General features: G+C 44.4%; 1 protein-coding gene across 1 annotated transcript in view; it reads left to right on the top strand.

Moving 5' to 3' along the window:
* Positions 1 to 9,687, top strand: part of LOC135873831 (ATP-dependent translocase ABCB1-like) — a 72,201-nt gene extending 62,514 nt beyond the window's left edge. The window contains exons 23-27 of the mRNA XM_065398444.1: positions 3,243 to 3,399; positions 5,593 to 5,790; positions 6,673 to 6,879; positions 7,815 to 7,961; positions 9,490 to 9,687. Of these exons, the coding sequence (XP_065254516.1) occupies positions 3,243 to 3,399; positions 5,593 to 5,790; positions 6,673 to 6,879; positions 7,815 to 7,961; positions 9,490 to 9,687 (907 nt within the window). The remainder of the gene's footprint in view (positions 1 to 3,242; positions 3,400 to 5,592; positions 5,791 to 6,672; positions 6,880 to 7,814; positions 7,962 to 9,489) is intronic.
* Positions 9,688 to 25,250: the final 15,563 nt, after the last annotated feature.

The raw sequence follows: 25,250 nt of genomic DNA, 5'->3' as shown, positions 1-25,250 counted from the left end.
TCTGCCAAGCATCCAGAAGATGCCGATGGCTATCAGTCATGCTGCAACGTCTGCTGCCAGCTTAAGATGTAAAAAATAGATGGACCAGATTTGTTCTGTATTCATTTGCTTCCCCCTCCCTCCGTGAAATCAATGGCCTGCTAAACCCAGGGTTTTGAGTTCAATGTTTGGGGGGGCCATTCTGTGTGACAGTTGTTTGTGTTTCTCCCTGATGCACAGCCACCTTTGTTGATTTTAATTCCCTGTACCTGTAAGCCATGTCGTCACTCGCCCCTCCCTCCCTCTCTCCCTCCGTCAGACAATAGTTTCGCGCCTTTTTTCAGCACAGATGCCATAGCACTGGGATCATGGAGCCCCCTCAGATCACCGCGGCAATTATGAGCACTATGAACACCACGCGCATTGTCCTGGAGTATATGCAGAGCCAGAACATGCCAAAGCAAAACCAGGCGAGGAGGCGATTGCAGCGCGGCGACGAGAGTGATGAGGAAATTGACATGGACATAGACCTCTCACAAAGTACAGGCCCCAGCAATGTGCAAATCATGGTGTTACTGGGGCAGGTTCATGGTGTGGAATGCCGATTCTGGGCCTGGGAAACAAGCACAGACTGGTGGGACCGCATCGTGTTGCAGGTGTGGGATGATTCCCAGTGGCTGCGAAACTTTCGCATGCGTAAGGGCACTTTCATGGAACTTTGTGACTTGCTTTCCCCTGCCCTGAAGCGCCAGAATACCAGGATGAGAGCAGCCCTCACAGTTGAGAAGCGAGTGGCGATAGCCCTGTGGAAGCTTGCAACGCCAGACAGCTACCGGTCAGTCGGGAATCAATTTGGAGTGGGCAAATCTACTGTGGGGGCTGCTGTGATCCAAGTAGCCAACGCAATCAAAGACCTGCTGATATCAAGGGTAGTGACTCTGGGAAACGTGCAGGCCATAGTGGATGGCTTTGATGCAATGGGATTGGCAAACTGTGGTGGGGCGATAGACGGAACCCATATCCCTATCTTGTCACCGAAGCACCAAGCCACCGAGTACATAAACCGCAAGGGGTACTTTTCAATGCTGCTGCAAGCCCTGGTGGATCACAAGGGACATTTCACTAACATCAACGTGGGATGGCCGGGAAAGGTACATGATGCTCGCGTCTTCAGGAACTCTGGTCTGTTTCAAAAGCTGGAGGAAGGGACTTTCTTCCCGGACCAGAAAATAACCGTTGGGGATGTTGAAATGCCTATCGTGATCCTTGGGGACCCAGCCTACCCCTTAATGCCATGGCTCATGAAGCTGTACACAGGCAGCCTGGACAGGAGTCAGGACCTGTTCAACTATAGGCTGAGCAAGTGCCGAATGGTGGTGGAATGTGCATTTGGACGTTTAAAAGCGCGCTGGCGCAGTTTACTGACTCGAATACACCTCAGCGAAGCCAATATTCCAATTGTTATTGCTGCTTGCTGTGCGCTCCACAATATCTGTGAGAGTAAGGGGGAGACATTTATGGCGGGGTGGGAGGTTGAGGCAAATTGCCTGGCCGCTGATTACGCGCAGCCAGACACCAGGGCGGTTAGAAGAGTACAGCAGGGCGCGGTGCGCATCAGAGAAGCATTGAACACGAGTTTTGTGACTGGCCAGGCTACAGTGTGAAACTTCTGTTTGTTTCTCCTTGATGAACCCTCCCACCCCCGGTTCACTCTACTTCCCTGTAAGCTAACCACCCTCCCCTCTCCCCTTCGAGCACCGCTTGCAGAGGCAATAAAGTCATTGTTACTTCACATTCATGCATTCTTTATTAATTCATCACACAACTACGGGGATAACTGCCAAGGTAGCCCAGGAAGGTTGGGGGAGGAGGGAAGCGCTGGGTGGGGTGGGGGAGGAGGGAAGGACAAGGATACACTGCAGTTTAAAACTTTAAAACTTTAACTCTTATTGAAGGCCAGCCATCGGGGGTGGAGTGGCTGGGTAGCCGGAGGCCCCCCTACCGTGTTCTTGGGCGTCTGGGTGAGGAGGCTATGGAACTTGGGGAGGAGGGCTGTTGGTTACACAGGGGCTGTAGTGGCGGTCTCTGCTCCTGATGACTTTCCTGCAGCTCAACCATACGCTGGAGCATTTCAGTTTGATGCTCCAGCAGCCGGAGCATTTCAGTTTGATGCTCCAGCAGCCGGAGCATCGACTCTTGCCTTCTGTCAGCAAGCTGATGCCACCTATCCTCTTCAGCCCACCACTTGCTCTCTTCAGCCCGCGATTCAGCCCGCCACCTCTCCTCTCATTCATATTGTGCTTTTTTGCACTCTGACATTGACTGCCTCCATGCATTCTGCTGTGCTCTGTCAGCGTGGGAGGACATCTGGAGCTCCGAGAACATATCATCTCGAGTCCGCCATTTTCTCCTTCTAATCTTCACTAGCCTCTGCGAAGGAGAAACATTTGCAGCTGGTGGAGGAGAAGGGAGAGGTAGTTAAAAAAAAGACACATTTTAGAGAACAATGGGTACACTCTTTCACGTTAAATTTTGCTGTTCACATTACACAGCACATGTGCTTTCGTTACAAGGTCGCATTTTTCCTCTTATATTGAGGGCCTGCCGGTTTGGTGTGAGAGATCACTCACGCAGTGCCAGGCAACAGAATTCGGCTTGCAGGCAGCCATGGTAAGCCACAGTCTTTTGGCTTTTTTAACCTTCAAACAGCAGCGCCCTCATTTCCCATACCAAGGACCCGTTGGGTTGGCCATTTAAAATGGGTTTGCAATGTAAAAGGAGGGGCTGCGGTTTCTGAGTTAACATGCAGCACAAACCCAACTACCCCGCCCCCCCCCCACACACCCAATTCTCTGGGATGATCACTTCACCCCTCCCCCCCACCGCGTGGCTAACAGCGGGGAACATTTCTGTTCAGCCGAGCAGGAACGGGCACCTCTGAATGTCCCCTTAATAAAGATGTCGAAAAAAAGGGCTTCGTCGTGTGGACGTGTCCAGGCTTAATTCGATTTAATGCTGCTAAAGTCGACCTAAACTCGTAGTGTGGACCAGGCCTAAGTCACCCCTAAAAATGTTTGTAGCTGTAAACCTCTGTTTCTAATCCTTTGTGTGTAATTTTTCTAAACCATAAAGTTGTAAAAATGTCACAGTTCTCAGATTTATAGATAGTGTTAAATAAGGAAAACAATATTTGTAATTTATGAACAATAATAAAAAAGTCTCTCTTTAGATGAACTGAAAGATGTTTTGTGTTTGGTTTTCAGAGCCTTCCTCTCAGTTCTATACGGTGTTATAAATGTTGGGCAGTCCACTTCTTTGGCACCAGATTTTGGCAAAGCTAAAGTTTCTTCCCAACGAATCTTTCAGCTTTTGGATCGGAAACCCTTAATTGACAGCTATAGTGAAGAGGGTACAAAACTGGTAAGGCCATTCAGAAAGTCCTTGAAACTAACAAACCTGGTGGTACTGTATTGTCCTTAATTGTATTAATCTTATTAAATTGCCTTTTGCAATGTCACAGAAGACAGGACCAGACAGGTAGGGTAAAATTTAACAGCAATAACTTAATAATTTTATATTTGCCCAGTGCCATTTAATACCTTTTTGCTTGAGAAATTAATAGAATACTTTTAAGTGCGGTTCTGTTTTGAAAGATGACTGGAAGAATGACATTTCATTCACCTGTTCTGTCCGTTGGATGTATTCTGAGGCCTTGTCTACGCTACCGGGGTAAGTCGACCTAAGTTACGCTACTCCAGCTATGTGAATAATGTAATTGAGTTCGATGTAGCTGAGGTCGACTTACCGCGGTGTCTTCATTGTGCTGCGTTGACGGGAGATGCTCTCCCATCGACTTACCTTACGCTTCTCGTTCCGGTGGAGTACCAGACTCGATCAGAGAGCACTCCGCTATCGACACCCGCTGAATCAGTTGCAGCAGTGTCCATCTCCCTGGTAGTGAAGACAAGCCCAGAGTTATAACTGCTTTCTTTAGTAATACAAGTATGTTTTCGCTGCTTTTTAGGCCTGTAAACTATGCAGCTGTGGGGGAGAGTGAGTTAGAGTCTATTCCTTCTTGTGCATTATCAGCAGACTTGTTTGCTAAGTTCCAGTCGGTTACATCTGTGTAACAGAGAGTCAAGGTGGGTGAGTTAATATCTTTCATTGAACCAAATTCTGTTGGTGAGAGAGACAAGCTGTCAAGCTTACACAGAGCTCTTCTTCAGTTCTGTATAAGCTCAAAAGCTTGTCTCTCTCACCAACAGAAGTTGGTCCAATAAAAGATATTACTTCACCCACGTTGACTCTCTAATATCCTGGGACTGACACGGCTATAACAACACTGCATACAACATTTGAGTAACCTCATTCAAGTCAAAGGGGTTGCACAAGTATTAATGAGGACGTAACTTGGCCTGCAGAACCTTTTGTTCCTGGTGATTATACGTGAGATGGAAAGAACCCAGCTTGTCTCTCAAAGTCCAGTGTTGACAGTTAGAAACTCATCTTTGTATTTGTAAACTGAACACATTTCATATTGTCTCTCAGTGCTTTTCATAAATGCTTTTACAAGCAGAACCAGCCTTTCAGAAACTTGAAATTGCTTTAGAATTCTAGCTTTTGGATAGTGGCCTCGATTCAGAAAAGGACTCAGGCACATACTGTAAGCATGCCAGTAATTCATGTGCACAACTTTAAGTCACACATGTGCTTGACTACTTTCCTGAATCAGCTCCACATGCCCAGACTATTAATGCTCCAGGGGAAATATCTTCTTGCGGATAAAGATGTTAATTGAAAGTGAAACCACTCTGGGCCAAATCCTGATGCCAGTGAAGCAGCTGCCTTTGACTTCAGTGAAGCTAAGATTTGGCCCAAAGAGTTTAAACCTTGAAAGTCCAATTCTCTAGGTGCTGTAAGAGCCCATTGTACTCGCAGTGCTGGTATTGTGGTCCTAGAGCTGTCCCATCCCCCAGGCATCAGAGGAGGCTTCCACAGTCTCTCCGAACATCTCCTTCACTCACCCTTGTCTTCAAGTCTTCTTCCTTGCTACCTCTTATACTCAGAGCTCCCTTCCTACATAAAAGAGACAATCAGCTACCCTTTCCTTATTCAAACCTACACTTAAAACATAGTTGTCCTTGAAAACTATTAATAATCCACCAAAGTAAAAATGTTTAACCCAATCTGAGATCTGATGTTCGCCTTGTACTATGTTCATCCTGCGTACTATGTGTTTAAATGACACTATTTAGAGAGTGAACTCCCAGGGGCAGGAACTATGTTTTCCACACACAATGATAGTGTCTGGATTATATGCAATGATGACATAAAAGAGAGGTATTAGGGTTGTTTACTTACCTAAAGTAATGATAGTCCTTGTGAACCAGGCTGAAAAGGAATGATATAAATGAGAGAGAGATGCAGGAAAGAACCACTCAAGAAGGAGGTCCCGTACACAGAAGATACCAATCCAATCGCACTGCATATTTAAGCAATAATAAACTGACTTGTCACGCCTTCATTTAAATGACCATAATGAGTTGTGTTTGATGCTTCAGTACAAGATAGACAGGTCTTCTGTCATACATTTGTATTTTCTACCGTTTCCAGAGTCAGTTTGATGGCAACATTGAATTCAGGGACATCCATTTTATATACCCTACACGACCAGAAGCTCAAGTTTTGCAAGGACTCAGCGTGAAGGTTAATAAAGGACAGACGCTAGCCTTGGTGGGGAGCAGTGGTTGTGGCAAAAGCACATCCATTCAGCTGCTGGAGAGATTTTATGACCCTATGGCAGGACAAGTGGTAAGAAAAGATTTGTGAAGCTGTTAACGCTAAGAGATTATAGAACTGTTCTTCAAAGTATTTTACAAACATTATATCATCCGCACAACACCCCTTTTGAGGTGGATAAGTGTTGTTACAGGTCCGGGTACTGCAGAGAAGACTTGGGACTTCCTTAAGGTAGAGCCGGGAGTAGAACTTTGGATCTTCTGACTCCCCATCCTGGCTTTAGATCACTGGAAGGCATCTCTTGGTTGATTTACTTGATATATTGGAGGGGACATTAGAATATACTTCCCATAATGTAACCCTTGCCACTAGTCCTGTAGTCATGTTAACATGACACAATTTGAGGTCTAATTCATCACTTGATGAGACTTTTGATGCAAGTCCTATTAATGATGATGAGAGCTCCAAGAAGAATAGCCTAGAGATGGTGAGTCAAAGGACGTTTGAATAAATGCCCAAAGATGTGGATTCTTATTGGAGCTCTTCAATCGTCTAGGTCTAAGAAGCTCATGAACAGACTTTCTCATGAGATCTCTGGTACCTGCCATCATCAGTAAAGATGGAAATTCTGTGGGCACATCTCATTATAGATTGGCAATTCCACATCTATTATGGAAGCTAGCAGAGCAGACGTGCACAAAAAAATACTTCTGAGAAGAAAAGGTTATCTGATCTTCTTTTGAATTTTCAGAGTTTTGGTTCAGTTCAAGTTTGGATGAAAGATCTGATCATCTATTATTTCATCAGAAGTGGTTCACTAACCACTTTACTTTTACTGTAACTCTAACACAGGTCAGAGGATTTTTACAGATTGGTGTTTCACATTTACATTGTACACCTGAGGAGGAGTATTGCATTCTGCAGGGAATGATTTTTCCCTTTTTCTGTTTCTAGTTTGCAGATGGGTTCGATACCAAGTCTTTGCATTTGCAATGGTTAAGGTCCAAATTGGGTATTGTGTCACAGGAGCCTATTTTGTTTGACTGCAGCATTGCTGAAAATATCCAGTACGGAGACAACAGTAGGGTTGTCAGTCAGGAGGAAGTTGAAGAGGCAGCTAAAGCAGCAAATATTCACACCTTCATAGAAAATCTCCCAGAGGTAAAGGAAAAAGTCTTTCCAGTCTCAGTGTGGGGTAAATACTCACTGTGACTTATCTAAGCAACTCCCATTAATGCAAAACAATATGCTTTAAAAAAAAAAAAAAAAAGCTTATTTTTTTGTGTTTACAATTCTCAAAGAGGAAAATAGGAAGCTGATGTTTAAAAATGTAACTTGCAATATGTATTAACACATACACAGTCATAATTAGCTAATTCAAATGCAAAATCTGCGCTCCAGTTTTCTTGTTTTCCTCTACCACAGTGATGTTATATAACAACTATAAAAGAGACATTCGATTCTAAACCTTTATTTTCATTTCCTCATAAACTTTGCCAATCCTTTTTCCTTTTTTGGCAGAAATTTTCTCTAGTTTTAGTCTTATCTGAAAGGTAAAATGTTTCAAGTACATCTTAACCTTCATGTTTGCCATGGACTTAGTTCTCAAAGTGGAGAAAGACCTTGGAAAAGCCCAGAGAAATCGGGCTTCCTGTAGAGTTGCATGGAATTGAAAAAAACAATATTTCTTTTTCATTACCACCTAGTTTTTGAAAATGTACTTAGAAGAAAGTTTTGGATGTGTAAGAAATAAACGGTCACCTCCTGAGTGTGGGTCTCTTTTCTTGAGATCTATATGTTTAAGTACAGGTGTCTTTGACTAGACACATCAGTGGTTGCACCACTTAGGAGTTAGTCTTTTTCTAATGCTGAAATGAATTTTCATTACAGAGCAGTTATCAATATGTGTAGCTGTAGATCTGCATTTTGATTCAAACAGTTAATAAGATCTTATAAAATTTTATTTTTTATTAAAAACCATTACATTATTCTTTTTTCTTTCATGGTGGAAATGCTTAATATAGTACATTATCTGCTATTAAAAATATAACTTTCTGTTTCTAACTTTCCTTCACAATGAATATTTACTTATACAGAAGTATAATACCCGAGTGGGTGACAAAGGAGCACAACTTTCTGGAGGTCAGAAACAAAGAATAGCAATTGCTTGTGCTCTAGTTCGTAAGCCAGCAGTTCTGCTTCTGGATGAAGCCACATCTGCTCTTGACATGGAAAGTGAAAAGGTTAGTAATATGCATTCTACCATTTATAATATACACAAAATTACGGGGTTCGAACGCTTCACTGCAAGAGCACAGGCGCTCCATCTACAATACAATTTTGAAAGTTTCACAGAACAATCCTTAGTTCACTCTCTGTCTACGGCCTGCTTTTGCAAGGTGTAGAGTGCCTTCAACTCCTGGTGTCTAAATTGGGAGTTGATGGTAGTCAGCAACACTTGGGGCTGGAGACAAAGTGGGATTTTCAGAACTCCTCAGTTTGGGCCTGCCTCAGTTCCTTCAAAGTCAGTTATGAAATCAATGGGACTTTTAATGGGTTCACAGTTAGGCCAATGCTGAGCACTTTGGAAAATCCCATTCATAATTAGCAGCTTTGAGTTTGAGACAGGTGTCTTCAAACAGTAGACTGTGATCTACTAGAGGAGGCCTTGTAAGGCAAGTCACCAGCTCCGTCCTCTTCCCTTCAGCCAGCAGCACTAGCAGCAAAGTGGGTCTCTTTCTGCACTATTTCCTGCTCTGTCTGGGTGAACAGGTGTTGCTACAGAGACCGAGAGGGATCCACTCTGCCAGTAGAACTGCTGGCTGTCAGGACAGAATGGAACAATGAAGAAGTTTAATGTTGTCCTGCCTCTGTCCGCTTCCCAGTCTTTTGATCCTCCTGCGTTCAGAGGGTAAGAGGTGACATGCAAGAGCAGCTGGCTTGGAAAAAAGGCTTCAGCAACACCTCCCACCTCTCAGGAGATGTTGTGCAGTGAAGAGAGAGTAATTAAACTATCCTCTGCTGCTGAGCTGGCTGAGCTTCCCCACTGCATCCACCATCTCCAGGAGAGGGGGGAGACTCCATAGGGACGAATAAACTGTTCATTTGGATGCGGATGCAGTAGAAGTGAAAAATGCCACCATGCAAACCGCCATCCAGTTGTGAGCCAGATGTCAGGATCCTGAATTTTGGATTTTTATGGACAACAAGAAGTGTCTGGCATTGCTGGTACTATCAATGAACACGCAAGTTTTAGTCATGTCTATGTATTTGGCTGGTCTGCTTTCTCCAAACTGATCTAAGTATTGTGCATGTCTGACTAACAAACACGTGGACAAGTGCATATGGCAGGGAGGTCAGAGGTTGTTAGTTTCTCTAAATTTGGCATGTAGTTGGAAACAGACAGCATGCAATGTCAAATATAACACACACATTTGGTAAGCAGCCAATATCACAGACAATTCATTACACCTCTGCAAATTAGTTGTGTTGCATGTTAATCTAAGTTTTATATTGGTCCAAACTAGATCCTTATGGAGCTCATTCTGCTAGCCTTTGTTCATGAGAGTAGTCTCAATGACTTCAGTCGAATTACTCACACAAATAAAGGTTGGAATATCAGGCCCCTGTGTTTGAGGCCTCCTTCATGCATGGGAAGTACTGACTCCTAAACCCCAGTGAGGAACACCCAAGTGATAATGTGAACTATAAAGGCAAAGGTGAACGGGAAGATTCTCCAAGTAATAAGTTTTTCTCTGCATCTGTCTGCAGATTGTCCAGAAAGCCTTGGACGATGCCAGGAAGGGTCGAACCTGCATTATTATTGCTCACCGCTTGACGACCGTCCAGAACGCTGATGTCATAGCAGTGATTCATAATGGAAAAGTAGTGGAACAAGGGACTCACAGCCAGCTGCTGGCAAAGGAAGGACATTACTATGCACTTGTAAATGCACAAGTTTCTCATTAACATTAATGTTACAAACTAATCTATTTATATAAATACACACACAACCCACAGCTAAGTAATATTAAGGATGCACCTCATTACTGAGATGTCTGCAGGTTCAAAACACAGGCATGTAGTAAAAAACAGAGAAGAGACATTTATTTTTTCCTTTTGTCACAGCTTTAGTATTACTTAATCCTATTGGTAAAATCCTTTGGGGCGTGTTGGTTAATTTTAAACTGCTTTTATATTAATGATTACAAGCCTTTCATGGAAATATATATTGACAAAATAGATCACAAACTGTTTGTTTATAAATTATTGTTAAAACCTGTATTATTGACCTAACGGAACTTACTGGTTCTTTTGAAATCATTAAGGCTATTTCAAAAAGACTTAAAAATTATTATTATTGGCCCAGTGACCATGATGGCTCCTTTTGGAGCTGATAAATAATTATTTACATGATTGACATTAAACAAAAAACTGGGGTGGGGTTACCATATGAAGTTAGAGTTAAACATTTTTTTCAGCTTTTTAAATGGAGTTTTAGAAATGTTGATCGAACCTTCTATAGTCATAGTGGTTTACACAGCTCTGTTATAATATTTTATTATCAGAGTTTTTTTCCCTTAATATAGTCAACCATCATGCTTAAAACAACAGTTGAGGAACATATGTCATGAGAGAGACAGACAGACAGACTCGGGCAGCCCTGTTTTGGGTTTGCTTCTGGCAAACTCAACTTTTGGTTTGCCAAGGACAAAATCAAAACCACCTTTGGTTTTTGTTTAGTATTTATACCTTACAGGAGCTTGGAATATTTCACACTTTCAGATGCTTCTGCTTACTTGTGACAGACAGAAATTAAAAATTATAATGTCTTTTGCTCCTTTGTTTCCCTCCTTCTAGGTCTATGAGGGAAACAAAATATAAAAACATTTAAACTTTGCTCTCAACCTCGCCAAAATACATGTGATCACTCTTCCCCATTCATCCTCATCCCCAATCAGCTTTTCTCAGCAGCTACCAGGAAGGGCTACTCCCACTATGGAGCATTGAGCCTCTGTAGACACATTGGGAAGGGCTGGTCAGTTTCTGCTGGCACCACCGTGACGTGTGCAGGAAAGTGACTTTCCACCTCTGGTCATAGAGAAATCAATGGCTGTTCTCACAGTATTTCCCCATTATCCAAACTGGGATCAAATGTGTCCCTTTGTCTGGCTTTGTTTTTACACTGGAACCAATTGTTAAGTCTGTTTACTGTAAAGGTGAAGCATATAATAAATAATGTGGAAAATCATTCAAATATTACACAGAGAGGATTGCCAAACTTAGTTTATTTTAAGACCATGTAATATATGAACTATAGAACATCTGTAGCTAGTTAATGGGATCTCATAGTCACATCAACACAGATAATGTAGAGTAGAGGCCAAAATGCTTCACTGCTCAATCTGCTTCCAATCTGTTAATTTTGAACTTGTTTGAATAGAGCTGGGCAAAACATTTGAGGAGACATGCACTATTGGACATTAAAGGTTTAGAAAAGGGCTCTGCTTTGGTCAACCGACAGTACATATGAGCTGCCACATCCATTAGACATGTGGTCCTATCATTTTGCCATCTTAGAGAAAGGTATCAGCATTACATATGACATACAGGAAGATGATTGTACGTACATCATTCTTGGCATGTTGCTTAATGTTGTTCATCAGTGCATTCTTCTGTGGCAATAGCCAGCCAAATTCAATCAAGTCTGTATTGCTGGAAAAATTGTTTTGACATAAAAGGCCTGGAAGTGTCAAGTATCAGATCATTCTTTAAAATATTGTGGGATTAGAAGTTTCTGGGGCCAGAACAACCAGCTCTTGCTAGTTAGTGTATTTTAGGCCTGGTCTACACTAGGCATTTATGTCGAATTTAGCACCGTTAAATCGAATTAACCCTGCACCCGTCCACACCACGAGGCTATTTAGTTCGACATAGAGGGCTCTTAAATTCGACTTCTGTACTCCTCCCCAACGAGGGGAGTAGCGCTAAATTCGACATGGCCATATCGAATTAGGCTTGGTGTGGATGGAAATCGATGGTAATAGCTCCGGGAGCTATCCCACAGTGCACCACTCTGTTGACGCTCTGGACAGCAGTCCGAGCTCGGATGCTCTGACCAGCCACACAGGAAAAGGCCCGGGAAAATTTGAATTCCTTTCCCTGTCTGGGCAGTTTGAATCTCATTTCCTGTTTGGACAGCGTGGCAAGCTCAGCAGCAGTGGCAACGATGCAGAGCTGTCCAGCCGAGATGGCCGTGCAATCCCAGAATAGAAAGAGGGCCCCAGCATGGACTGATCGGGAAGTCTTGGATCTCATCGCTGTGTGGGGCGATGAGTCCGTGCTTTCCGAGCTGCGCTCCAAAAGACGGAACGCAAAGATCTATGAGAAGATCTCTAAAGCCATGGCAGAGAGAGGATACAGCCGGGATGCAACGCAGTGCCGCGTGAAAATCAAGGAGCTGAGACAAGGCTATCAGAAGACCAAACAGGCAAATGGACGCTCCGGATCCCAGCCCCACACATCCAGTTTCTACGAGGCACTGCATTCCATCCTTGGTGCGGCCGCCACCACTACCCCACCACTGACCGTGGACTCTGAGGATGGGATATTGTCGACGGCCGCTTCCTCGGACATGTTAGCGGACGGGGAAGAAGAGGAAGGAGATGAGGAGGACGAGGCAGTCGACAGCGCTTACCAAGCTGATTTCCCCGATAGCCAGGAGCTCTTCATCACCCTTACAGAGATCCCCTACCAACCCTCCCCAGCATGTAACCCGGACACAGATTCAGGGGAAGGATCAAGCGGTAAGTGCTTTAAACATATAAACCTTTATTTTTTACAAAACTTGAATATTAAGACTAATAACAATCTGTGATTCATGATTTCTTCCCCCTGGGCGCTTAAGTAATCAGTAACAACTATTTATAAAAAAATCAAACAGTGTCCGGTTGTGCATGATTGTGCTGCCCAAGCTGCTCCACTCTTTAGTCCCTGCTACTGCAGCTAGATGAAAATCCTGTCTATGTCCGGGGATAGAGCAGTAGTCCTCCACGGACATCTCCACAAAGCTCTCCTGCAAGTAATGGGATAGCCTGTTCATCAGGTTCCTGGGGAGAGCGGCTTTACTTGGTCCTCCGAAGTACGAGACGTTCCCGCGCCAGGAGACAAGCAGGTACTCTGGTATGAGTGACTTGCATAGCATGGCGGCATAGGGCCCCGGTCTCTGCAGGCTTTCTCGAAGCATCCTTTGGATCTCGGTGTCCGGGATCCTCATGAGAGTAATGTCACTCATGACAACCTGCTTTGAATTAGGTAGGGGACTGTTAGTATTGGAACTGCTTGCAACAAGTTCCTTTACAGAACTGTGACCGCTGGTTTACAGCCACGTGGTGGGGGCGGGAGAGGGCCAGCATCCAGGGATCTTTCCCTGGCACATCCGCGAGGGGGTGGGACAGGGCCAGAGTTCCTGCTTGGCCGATTGCTGGCAGCACAGACTGGCAGTGCTTTCAATGTGAAAGGTGGCCAGTGGTACTCCTAACGTTTTAATCTGCCACAAGTCTACGGCTTACCATGTTTGCCTGCTACAGAGAGTACCGTGTCCTGCCCCGGTTCCCAGATCGGCAGTGCAAAAGCCCAGGCACTGAAGGCGAGGTTCGAAAATTCGACCTTGTCCTCAGTGCACATGTGATAGGTGTGGTTCATGGTCTTGTTCACAGAGAAAGACTATGTTCTTGATTCACAACTACATTTATCTTTCGGAGGAATTCACTGCCTTTTCCTCATTCCCACAGCCACATCTGCAACTGTCTCCCAACCCAGCCTGGCATCACACTCCCAGAGGCTAGCGCACATTAGGCGGAGGAAGAAGAAGACGCGAGAGGACATGTTCTCTGAACTTATGGGCTGCTCCCGAGCCCAGGCAGCACAGCATAACCAGTGGAGGGAGAATTTGTCCCAAATGCACTGGACACACATGGAACGTGAGGAGAGGTGGCGGCAGGAAGACCAGGAGGCGACTCAAACGCTGCTTGGACTTCTGAGGGAGCAAACGGACACGCTCCGGCGCCTTGTTGATGTTCTGCAAGAACGGAGGCAGGAGGACAGAGCCCCGCTGCAGTCTATCAGTAACCGCACTCCACCGCCACCAAGTCCCATACCCCCCTCGCCCAAAGTCCAAAGAAGGAGGGGCGGCAGAGTCCGTGAAAACTCTCACTCCACCCCTGCAGACTGCTCAAGCACCAGAAGGCTGTCATTCCCCAAAATTTGAAAAGTCCTTTCCTTCCCGCCTCACCCAAGCCCCCATCCAAGTTTCACCCCCCAGTTTCATGTGTGGTTGTTAATAAAAAATACGTTTCTGTTCATTACTGTTTCAGTCATGCTGTTTTGAGGGAGAGTCTGTCTGCAGGGGGGGAAGGGGCTTGGTAATTGGACAGGACAGTCACCTTTAGCAGGCTACAGAGGCGGGGGCAGGTCCAGCAGCAGGGCACATACACAGTGCAGTGACTAGTTACCCTGGTCAGTCTGGGAGGTGGTTTTCATGTTCTGTGGGGGGCGGGGGGGGGGGGGGTTAGTTGCTCTGTGACTTTGTGGCGGGGGAGGGCAGTTACAGATCGTATGCAGCGGTCCTTGTCCTGGATCACAGAGCCACGCAGCAGGGGATCTGTAACCCTCCTCCCCCTGCCATAAAGTCACATAGCCCCCACATACACGCAGTCCCACTCAGGAGGGCTGGCAGGCTCCGTTGAAACAACCAGTCCACTACTGTGAATCCTGTCATTCCTGGAGTTTAGAAGGATCATTTGCATCAGTACACTACACCCGCTCCCCACCACAGTCTGCGTCCCCGGTTTCAAAGATTCCCGCGAAAAGAGTACTAAAGACAACGGTGTTCAATAACAAAAGTAAAACTGATTTTATTTTTTTGGAAGGGGGTGGAGGGGGTCTGTAACTGAAGAGGATAGTCATCCTTAACTGGGTAAAAAAACGGGGGCAGGTTCAGCTTCTCTCTACAGAAACTTAAAAGTCACTGGTTACCCTGCTCACTGTGGAACCTGGCTTTCAAAGCCTCCCGGATGCACAGGGCGTCCCGCTGGGCTCTTCTAATCGCCCGGCTGTCTGGCTGGGCGTAATCAGATGCCAGGCTATTTGCCTCAACCTCCCACCCCGCCATAAGGGTCTCCCCCTTGCTCTCACACAGATTGTGGAGCACACAGCAAGCAGCTATAACAATGGGGATATTGGTTTCGCTGAGATCACAGCGAGTGAGTAAGCTTCTCCATCTCCCCTTGAGACGGCCAAAAGCACACTCCACCACCATTCTGCACTTGCTCAGCCGGTAGTTGAAGAGTTCTTTTTCAGAGTCCAGGGCGCCAGTGTAGGGCTTCATGAGCCAGGGCATTAGCGGGTAGACTGGGTCCCCAAGGATCACTGTAGGCATCTCCACATCCCCAAGAGTTATTTTGTGGTCCGGGAAGTAAATACCTTCCTGCAGCCGTCTAAACAGACCAGAGTTCCTGAAGACGCGAGCGTCATGAACCTTGCCCGGCCATCCAACGTTGATGTTGGTAAAACGTCCCCTGTGGTCCACCAGTGCTTGCAGCACCATTGAAAAGTAGCCCTTTCAGTTGATGTACTGGCTGGCCTGGTGGTCCGGTCCCAGGATAGGGATGTGAGTTCCATCTATAGCCCCACCGCAGTTTGGGAATCCCATCGCGGCGAAGCCATCTATGATGACCTCCACGTTTCCCAGGGTCACTACCTTTGAGAGCAGTACCTTGACGATTGCGTTGGCTACTTGCATCACAACAACCCCCACGGTAGATTTGCCCACGCCAAACTGGTTCGCGACAGACCGGTAGCTGTCTGACGTTGCAAGCTTCCAGAGGGCTATGGCCACTCGCTTCTGGACAGTCAGGGCTGCTCGCATCCGGGTGTCATTGCGCTTCAGGGCAGGGGACAGCAACTCACAAAGTTCCATGAAAGTCCCCTTCCGCATGCGAAAGTTTCGCAGCCACTGGGATTCGTCCCAGACCTGCAGCACTATGCAGTCCCACCAGTCAGTGCTTGTTTCCCGTGCCCAGAATCGCCGTTCCACAACATCCAGATGACCCATTGTCACCGTGATGTCCTCGGAGCTGGGTCCCGTGCTTTGTGAGAGGTCTGTGCCCCTCTCAGAGTTCAGGCCCTCACCGCGGTGCCGTAGCCTCCTCGCCTGGTTCATCTGCATCTGCCTCTGGGAAAGGTGGATGATAACCTGCGAGGCGTTGACAAGTGCCACAACTGCAGCGATGGTTGCAGCGGGATCCATGCTCGCAGTGCTGTGGCGTCCGCGCTGTCACTGACCCGAAAAGTGCGCAAACTGATTTCCCGCCGGCGCTTTCAGGGAGGGAGGGAGGGCGGTAGTGATAGACGGATGACGAGAATTACCCAAAAGCACCCTCGACCCTTTTTTTTTACCGAGAAGGCATTGGCGGCTCGACCCAGAATTCCAATGGGCAGCGGGGACTGCGGGAACTGTGGGATAGCTGCCCACAGTGCACCGCTTCCAATGTCGACGCTTTCCCCGTTAGTGTGGACTCACAAAGTCGAATTACTGTCCTTAGTGTGGACACACAAGTTTGACTTTGCAATATCGATTCCACATATTCGATTTAAGTGAAATCGAAATACCCTCGTAGTGTAGACATACCCTTAGTCTATGCTTGGAGTGTGCGTTCAGTGATGATGCTGATCTTATGTGTGGAGAAAGGACATGACTCTGTGGCTGCACCTCACTTGTTAAAAAATGAATCTGGAAAACCTCCCTGTAGCAGTGCCTGCTCCTGGCCCCTCCACAAACAGTCAGAGACCAACTGAAGTGCAGCACCTGTGTCCTTTTATTGTTTGTGTCCATTCCCACCACCTATTATTTACAGGTATTTACAACATTCTGGGAGACTACTAACTTCCCAGCCAGCAGGGATCTAGAGCCCACACTCCTCCCTTTCCTGTCTCCCCCTGCTTCCTGTCTCTTAGCCAGCTTTATAGGGCAGTCTGGCTATCCAGGCCTGCAGGTGGATCCACTCTGGTAATTAGGGCATGGCCCCTCAGCCAGCCCAACTAATACCCTTCTTCCTGTGGAACAGGGCTAACAGGGGCCTGGCTTGTTTCTCCTAGGCAGCACCCTGTTACACTCCCACTGTATACATCTGGCCTCTTCACTTGTATTACGAAGGACGAAATTTAACAGGAAAATGGCAAATATGATGAAGGTAACATGGGTCGGTTTACTTTGTCTTCCACAATTCTACACCCCCCACTACTTAAAAGAACCAATATTTATTTATTTTCAGTGTAAACATAATAAAACACACCAATATCAGTCTCCCATTATAATTACAATCCAGCGCAATAGAACACAACACAACAAAAGCAAATCCCAGACGACATAAAACAGCCAGTGACCAAGAAAACAGAACAAACTCTTTACCTCTTCAGATTTCCAAAAGAAACCCCACACAATCAAATGCCTGTTCAAGTATGTGGGCTGTACTGCATAAATCTAACCAGATCTCTGTGTTGCAAGCTTTGCTAACAAATGGCCAAACACTCCCACTCATGTCGGGGGTCCCATAATCAGCCATATTCTCTGATAGCTTCTCCCAATGCACCATAATCACCCCCCACCAGCCTGCTCTCATTTTTACTCCAGTCTTACCCCACCACTGAAGGACCCACTTGCATTTTCCAGTCCAGATCAGCTGGAGAGACAGGCCCAGACAGCCTGCAAACTGGTCGAGATACTGGCCAGCAGTGAAGAGGCAAATGTGGTATTAAGCCACCTTTGCAGCTGCCAATTCTGGAACCAACAGGCAACAACCTGGTACAAGACACAGGAGCCACGCCGGAGGACCTGTAGGCTAAAATGGCATTTTAGCCCCACCCGCTTCTGCCTGGCCACAGCTGCTACACTGGGCAGCATCTTTGCCGCTCTGCAGCACTAGATCATATCTTGGCCAGTTTGCAGGCTGTCTGGGGTGCACGGCCAGAGGGTTCCCCTACTTAAGAGGATTCCTCCCCTGCCCAATGTGGCCAGTTTGAACCAGTGTGGCCATGAGCCTGGCCCACAATGCTGGTTGTCATCAGCATTCTGGAAAAAACATCAGCCCACATCTACTCACTGACTCTAATGGCATCTCAAACCCATTGAAGAAGGGGGAGGGGCATAAAACATGTATGTCACAATCTATGTTACGTTAGTGCTAGGATGACCAGACAGCAAATGTGAAAAAGTGGGACAGGGGGTGGGGGGTAATAGGAGCCTATATAAGAAAAAGACCCACAAATCGGGACTGTCCCTATAAAATCGGGACATCTGGTCAGTCCTTATCTAAGCATGCTGGGTTATTGCTAAAGTATGAAGTCCTGAGAGAGCAAATGTGCGCCAAGATTTTGGAGAGCAGCCATAACATAATTAACCATTCAACTCACCTGTAAATTCAACATAAATTGCTGTCAAATTTGATTAGCTCTTTGGGGTCAGGAATCAAATTTACACTGATACATGCTAATTCAAACTGCAGCCATGGTGAGGAGCATAGTATAAATACTTAGACAAACTGATAGTAGGAGATGCCAATTCTGCTGGTGTTTAGGAGATAAATGTCCTTGTATTCTTATTTGCATTAGTGTAGGACAGTCCCAATGGGTGCTGAAGTTCCCCATTCCCCTGATAGCTATACTTTTGGATTACCTGTCACCATTTATTCCCTATTGTGTTTGTGAATATATGGGAGTATTTTCACAAACACAAGTTATAGGACAACTTATACCTTCAAGTCAGTGGCACTGCTATGGGTACCCGCATGGCCCCACAGTATGCCAACATTTTTATGGCTGACTTAGAACGCTTCCTCAGCTCTCGTCCCCTAGTACCCCTCCTCTACTTGCGCTACATTGATGACATCTTCATCATATGGACCCACGGAAAGGAGGCCCTTGAAGAATTCCACCTGGACTTCAACAATTTCCACCCCACCATCAACCTCAGCCTGGACCAGTCCACACAAGAGATCCACTTCCTGGACACTACAGTGCAAATAAGTGATGGCCACATAAACACCACCCTATACCGGAAACCTACTGACCACTATACGTACCTACATGCCTCCAGCTTCCATCCAAGACACATCACACGATCCATTGTCTACAGCCAAGCCCTAAGATACAACCGAATTTGCTCCAACCCCTCAGACAGAGACAAACACCTACAAGATCTTTATCAAGCTTTCGTAAAACTACAATACCCACCTGGGGAAGTGAGGAAACAGATTGACAGAGCAAGACGGGTACCCAGAAATCACCTACTACAGGACAGGCCCAACAAGGACAATAACAGAACAACACTGGCCATCACATACAGCCCCCAGCTAAAACCTCTCCAGCGCATTATCCACGATCTACAACCTATCCTGGAAAATGATCCCTCACTCTCACAGACCTTGGGAGGCAGGCCAGTCCTCGCTTACAGACAACCCCCCAACCTGAAGCAAATACTCACCAGCAACTACACACCACACCACAGAAACACCAACCCAGGAACCAATCCCTGTAGCAAACCTCGTTGCCTACTCTGTCCCCATATCTACTCTGGCGACACCATCAGAGGACCCAACCACATCAGCCACACCATCAAGGGCTCATTCACCTGCACATCCACTAATGTTATATATGCCATCATGTGCCAGCAATGCCCCTCTGCCATGTACATTGGCCAAACCGGACAGTCCCTCCGCAAAAGAATAAATGGACACAAATCGGACATCAGGAATGGTAACATACATAAGCCAGTAAGTGAACACTTCGATCTCCCTGGTCATTCTATTACAGATTTAAAAGTCACTATCATTGAACAAAAAAACTTCAGAAACAGACTTCAAAGAGAAACAGCAGAACTAAAATTCATTTGCAAATTCAACACCATTAATCTGGGCTTGAATAGGGACTGGGAGTGGCTGGCTCATTACAGAAGCAGCTTTTCCTCTCCTGGAATTGACACCTCCTCATCTATTATTGGGAGTGGACTACATCCACCCTGATTGAATTGGCACTGTCAACACTGGTTCTCCACTTGCGAAGTAACTCCCTGCTCTCCATGTGTCAGTATATAATGCCTGCATCTGTAACTTTCACTCTATGCATCCGAAGAAGTGAGGTTTTTACTCACGAAAGCTTATGCCCAAATAAATCTGTTAGTCTTTAAGGTGCCACCAGACTCCTTGTTGTTTTTGTAGATACAGACTAACACGGCTACCCCCTGATACTTGACACTAAGTATAAATGTGTAACTAGGAGGCCAAAAAAGAATTTGAAGCACCATTAGCAAAAGACACAAAAATTAACAGCAATTTTTTTTAAGTATTCAAGAAGACGGAAGCCTGCCAGACAATCAGTGGGGCCACTGGATGATTGAGATGCTAAAGGAGCACTCATGGAAGACCAAGTCATTGCAAAGAAACTAAATGAATTCTTTGCACCGATCTTCTGTGCAGAGGATGTGCGGGAGATTCCCACACCTGAGCTGTTCTTTTTAGGTGACAGATGTGAGGAACTGTCCCACATTGAGGTATCAGTAGAGGAGGTTTAGGAAGAAATTTATAAATTAATAAAAGTCACCAGGGCCAGATGGTATTCACCTAAAAGTCCTGAAGGAACTCAAATATGATGTTGCAGACCTCCTATCTGTGGTATGTAACCTATCACTTAAATCAGTCTCTGTACTCGGTGACAGTACAGCTAATGTAACGCTGACTTTTTTTTTTTTTTTTTTAAGGCTCCAGAGATGATCCTAGCAATTACCGGCCAGTAAGCTTAACTTCAGTACCATGCAAATTAGTTGAAATTATAGTAAAGAACAGAAGTATCAGACACCTAGATGAACATGATTTGTTGGGGAAGAGTCAACACAGCATTTTAAAATGTAATCATCTCTCACCGATCTATTAGAATTCTTTGAGGGGGTCAACTAACATGTGAATAAGGTTGATCCAGTGGATATAGCATACTTGGACTTTCAGAAAGCCTTTGACGAGGTCCCTCAGCAAAGGTTTTTAAGCAAAATAGGCAGTCGTTGGATAAGAAAGATGGTCCTCTCATGGATCAGTTCAAAGATAGGAAGCAAAGTTTAGGAAAAAATGGTCAGTTTTCACAATGGAGAGAGGTAAATAGCAGGGTCCCCCAAAGATCTCTACTGGTACCAGTGCAGTTCAACATATTCATAAATGATTTGGAAAAGAGGGTAAATTGTGAGGTGACAAAGTTTTGTACCTGTCTGTAATTATGGGAGGAAGCAGTACGTTAAAAGGGGAGCAGGTGTTGAATGTCTGGTATTGCAGGGTCAGAGTACCAGCCCCCAGAAATAGTCTTTGGGGGTCCACCTTGGCACCAAAAAAAAAAATGGGACTCAGACCCCAAACACAATAGGGAATAAATGGTTTCACACATTTTACAGGCATGCTGTTGGTGAGGATTTCTAGGATGAGGAGAAATCAGTTCCCTGGTTTTTGGAGGAGTAGATGCAGGAGCTCTGAAAAGCAGGGTTATTTTTACTGAGTATATAAAATGGGAAAGTTATTTGTAGGTTACAGCAGCAGTAGCGCCCAGAACATTTTACAAGAATGACTGAGTGAATAACCAGAGAGCCTGGGATACAGATTTGTTTTTCTCTTGAGTGTGGTGGTGGGACATTATTTTGATCTTTGAACAATTTTAAGTAAAACTTTTGTTTAAAACAAACGGCTTCTGTGACAATTCTTACCCACACCTTGCCTGCTCTTATGAACCTTCCCCTCAGGAGATATGAAAATGAGAATTCTACTTATCTGCTATTCATATGAACACACCTGGCAATTTAGTTTATTTGTTGCTTCAGAGGAAACTGGATCAAACCACTACCACTTTATGCAGCATTAATGGGCTTAGTGTTTTATTTACTATAAATGAAGTGCATATCACATTGGCAATAGTGAGCATGAAAACAAAAATTTAATGGGTCACTTTTATGATGCAAGAGTGAAGTGAAGAGACATCTGTAATGTGATTTACTTTTAATACTTGGTAAAGTAGTTTTAGTTGAAATAAACAGGGTTCCCTGTTATGACTCACATTCCTGTTTTTTCCCCCCACTTTCTTATTTCACACATACTTTGAGACCTGAAGCAACTTTTTCCATGCCTTTGTGGCAATCCTTTTGGGGGGTTTCCACTGTTATGTTTTCCATTTTCCCACCACCACCTTTTAAATAACATTTGCAATTGTTTTTCATTCATGCATTCAGTTTCATGACATGGCAGTGTGACCTGACACTAATAAAATCTTTCTGCATCCATAGTAATTAATTACATGTTAGTAATCATTTTAAATGTTCCTACTATATAAATGTATTCATGAGCTTGCTTGTTACAAGCAAATGTCTGATACATCCTTGTGAAGCAGACATAATCGCTTTTGCAGAGGTATACACATTGAAAAAGTTTTGTAAATAAACAAAAGTTGGCTAGTGATGAGCAGGTGGGAAGGGAGCAAACGGTTTGATGAATCATAGGAAATTCCTACATTTTTTCAGTGGATTCTTTTAATCATGGATAGGATCTTAAGAAAATAATTAACCTTTGTTATTACAAGTTGTCTATTCAGTCTGGACAGTCGCGTAAACCATCACACACAGATGTCATGTGAACACGTGCCAACGTGATGTTAGTTACCCATACAGAGCACATCTATACAGCAGCTTCGAGGGGTGATTCCCAGCTCGGGTAGATGTACACATGCTAGCTGTGCTTGAGCTAGCTCCTAAAAATAACAGTATGGTCAGGGCAGCTGCCTGAGTATGTACCCAGGGGGTTGGATGGGATTGTACAATTAGTTAAACCAATGCTACCTCTTGTATGTAAGCCCTAATGACCAGCCCTCCTGGGAAAAGGTCCTATTCCCTGCACTTAAATAGCCAAGCTAGATCATTTCATGATGGGGATGGAGGAAATGTAAGGAGCCCAGAATTTGTCCCTTGGCTTTAATGGGAAATTGCATAATAAAAGGCTGCAGAATTCAACCCTAAATCTTCAGAAAGCGTTTCCGGCCACAAAATCAGAGCCCCTCGTGTGGTCTCATTTCTTTGCCCACAGACATTCCTTCTTCCAAAAAAAATACAGCTTTGCCTAGAAAGTCGCATATTTTCTTTCTCCACTCAGCCATCCCACAAACACATAGCACCTATAAAGTATTCAACAAAAACATGAAGCCCAATTCTGATCCCAGCTCCTGTACGCCACGCTAGTGGCACATAGGGGACATAAAGGAACCACAACTGGCTATGGGAGAATTCTCCCTCTGCAGGAGCAGCTTAGGACCACCATATCCCATGAGTTCAAAATAAAGAAAACTCTAATATCTTTACTAATCAGTTTAATCTAATATAGGACCACAGATACCAAACCACAATTTCTTAGCCATAATGATGTGGTTATTGCCTGCTACAGGACAAAGTAAGATTGCTTGAGTGCCTTACCTGAGGATTTCCACACTTTTAACAGGTTTTGATTTTTTTTAAATGGAACTTTAACTATGAATTTCTTGAGTTTCTATTGCTTGTTTTGAGGATAATTACAACATCCCTGTGAAGTATTTTACCCTAAATTACTGCTATGAACTCTTAACCTTAACTCCATCTTAAGGTAGTTTTTGGCTCAGCGTAATCTCTTATTGTCATAGTTTTTGATATGCTATTTAATCAGATCAGATTTAAATAAAGTCCTTACTACTCAATATAGTATGAGTAAAGACAAATATGAACTGGTTTCAGGGTGGTAGCTGTGTTAGTCTGTATCAGCAAAAACAACAAGGAGTCCTTGTGGCACCTTGGAGACTAACAGATTTATTTGGGCATAAGCTTTCGTGGGCTAGAACCCACTTCATCAGATGCATGGAGTGAAAAATACAGGAGCAGGTATAAATACATGAAAGGATGGGGGATGCTTTACCAAGTGTGAGGTCAGTCTAAAGAGATACTTCAATTAACAGCAGGATACCAAGGGTGGAAAAATAACTTTTGAAGTGGTAAGAGAGTGCCCTATTACAGACAGTTGACAAGAAGGTGTGAGTAACAGTAGGGAGAAATTAGTATTGGGGAAATTAAATTTAGGTTTTGTAATGACCCAACAACTCCCAGTCTTAATTCAGGCCTAATCTGATGGTATCCAATTTGCAAATCAATTCCAGTTCTGCAGCTTCACTTCAAAAATGGACTCCAACGTGAAGCTGCAGAAATGGAATTAATCACAATTAATCACGCAATTTAAAAAATTAATCGTGGTTAATCGCGCTGTTAAACAACAATAGAATACCATTTATTTTAAATATTTTTGGATGTTCACTACATTTTCAAATATATTAATTTCAGTTACAATGCTGAATACAACGTGTACAGTTCTCACTTTATATTTATTTTGATTACAAATATTTGCACTGTAAAAAACAAAAAAAAATGTATTTTTCAATTCACCTCATACAAGTACTGTAGTGCAATCTCTTTATCATGAAAGTTGAACTTACAAATGTAGAATTATGTACAAAAAAACCTACATTTGAAAATAAATCAATGTAAAACTTTAGAGCCTACAAGTCCACTCAGTCCTACTTCTTGGTCAGCTAATCAGTCAGACAAACAAGGTTGGTTTTACAATTTGTCAGAGATAATGCTGCCTGCTTCTTGTTTACAATGTCACCTGAAAGTGAGAACAGGCGTTCACATGGCACTATTGTAGCTGGCGTTGCAAGATATTTACGTGACAGATGCGTTAAAGATTCACATGTCCCTGCATGCTTCAACCACCATTCCAGAGGATACGCGTCCATGCTGATGAAGGGTTCTGCTCAATAACAATCCAAAGCAGTGTGGACTGATGCATGTTCATTTTCATCATCTGAGTCATATGCCACCAGCAGAAGGTTCATTTTCTTTTTTTGGTGGTTTGGGTTCTATGGTTTCCGCATCAGAGTGTTGCTCTTTTAAAAACTTCTAAACCATCCTCCACACCTCGTCCCTTTCAAATTTTGGACGGCACTTCAGATTCTTAAACCTTGGGTCGAGAGCTGTAGCTATTTTTAGAAATCTCACATTGGTACCTTCTTTGCATTTTCTCAAATCTGCTGTGAAAATGTTCTTAAAACGAACATGTGCTGGGTCATCATCCGAAACTGCTATAATATGAAATATATGCAAAATGCTGTTAAAACAGAGCAGGAGACATACAAGTCTCCCCCCAAGGAGTACTATCACAAATTTAATTGGTGCATTATTATTTTAACAAGCATCATCAGCATGGAAGCATGTCCTCTGGAATGGTGGCCAAAGCATGGAAGGGGCATACGAATGTTTAGCATATCTGGCATGTAAACATTTTGCAACGCCAGCTACAAAAGTGCCATGGAAATGCCTGTTCTCACTTTCAGGTGACATTGTAAATAAGAAGCAGACAGCAGTATTTCCTGTCAAT

Source organism: Emys orbicularis, chromosome 2 (assembly GCF_028017835.1).
Source record: "Emys orbicularis isolate rEmyOrb1 chromosome 2, rEmyOrb1.hap1, whole genome shotgun sequence".
Taxonomy (NCBI): domain Eukaryota; kingdom Metazoa; phylum Chordata; order Testudines; family Emydidae; genus Emys; species Emys orbicularis.
This window is presented reverse-complemented; position numbering and strand designations above follow the sequence as displayed.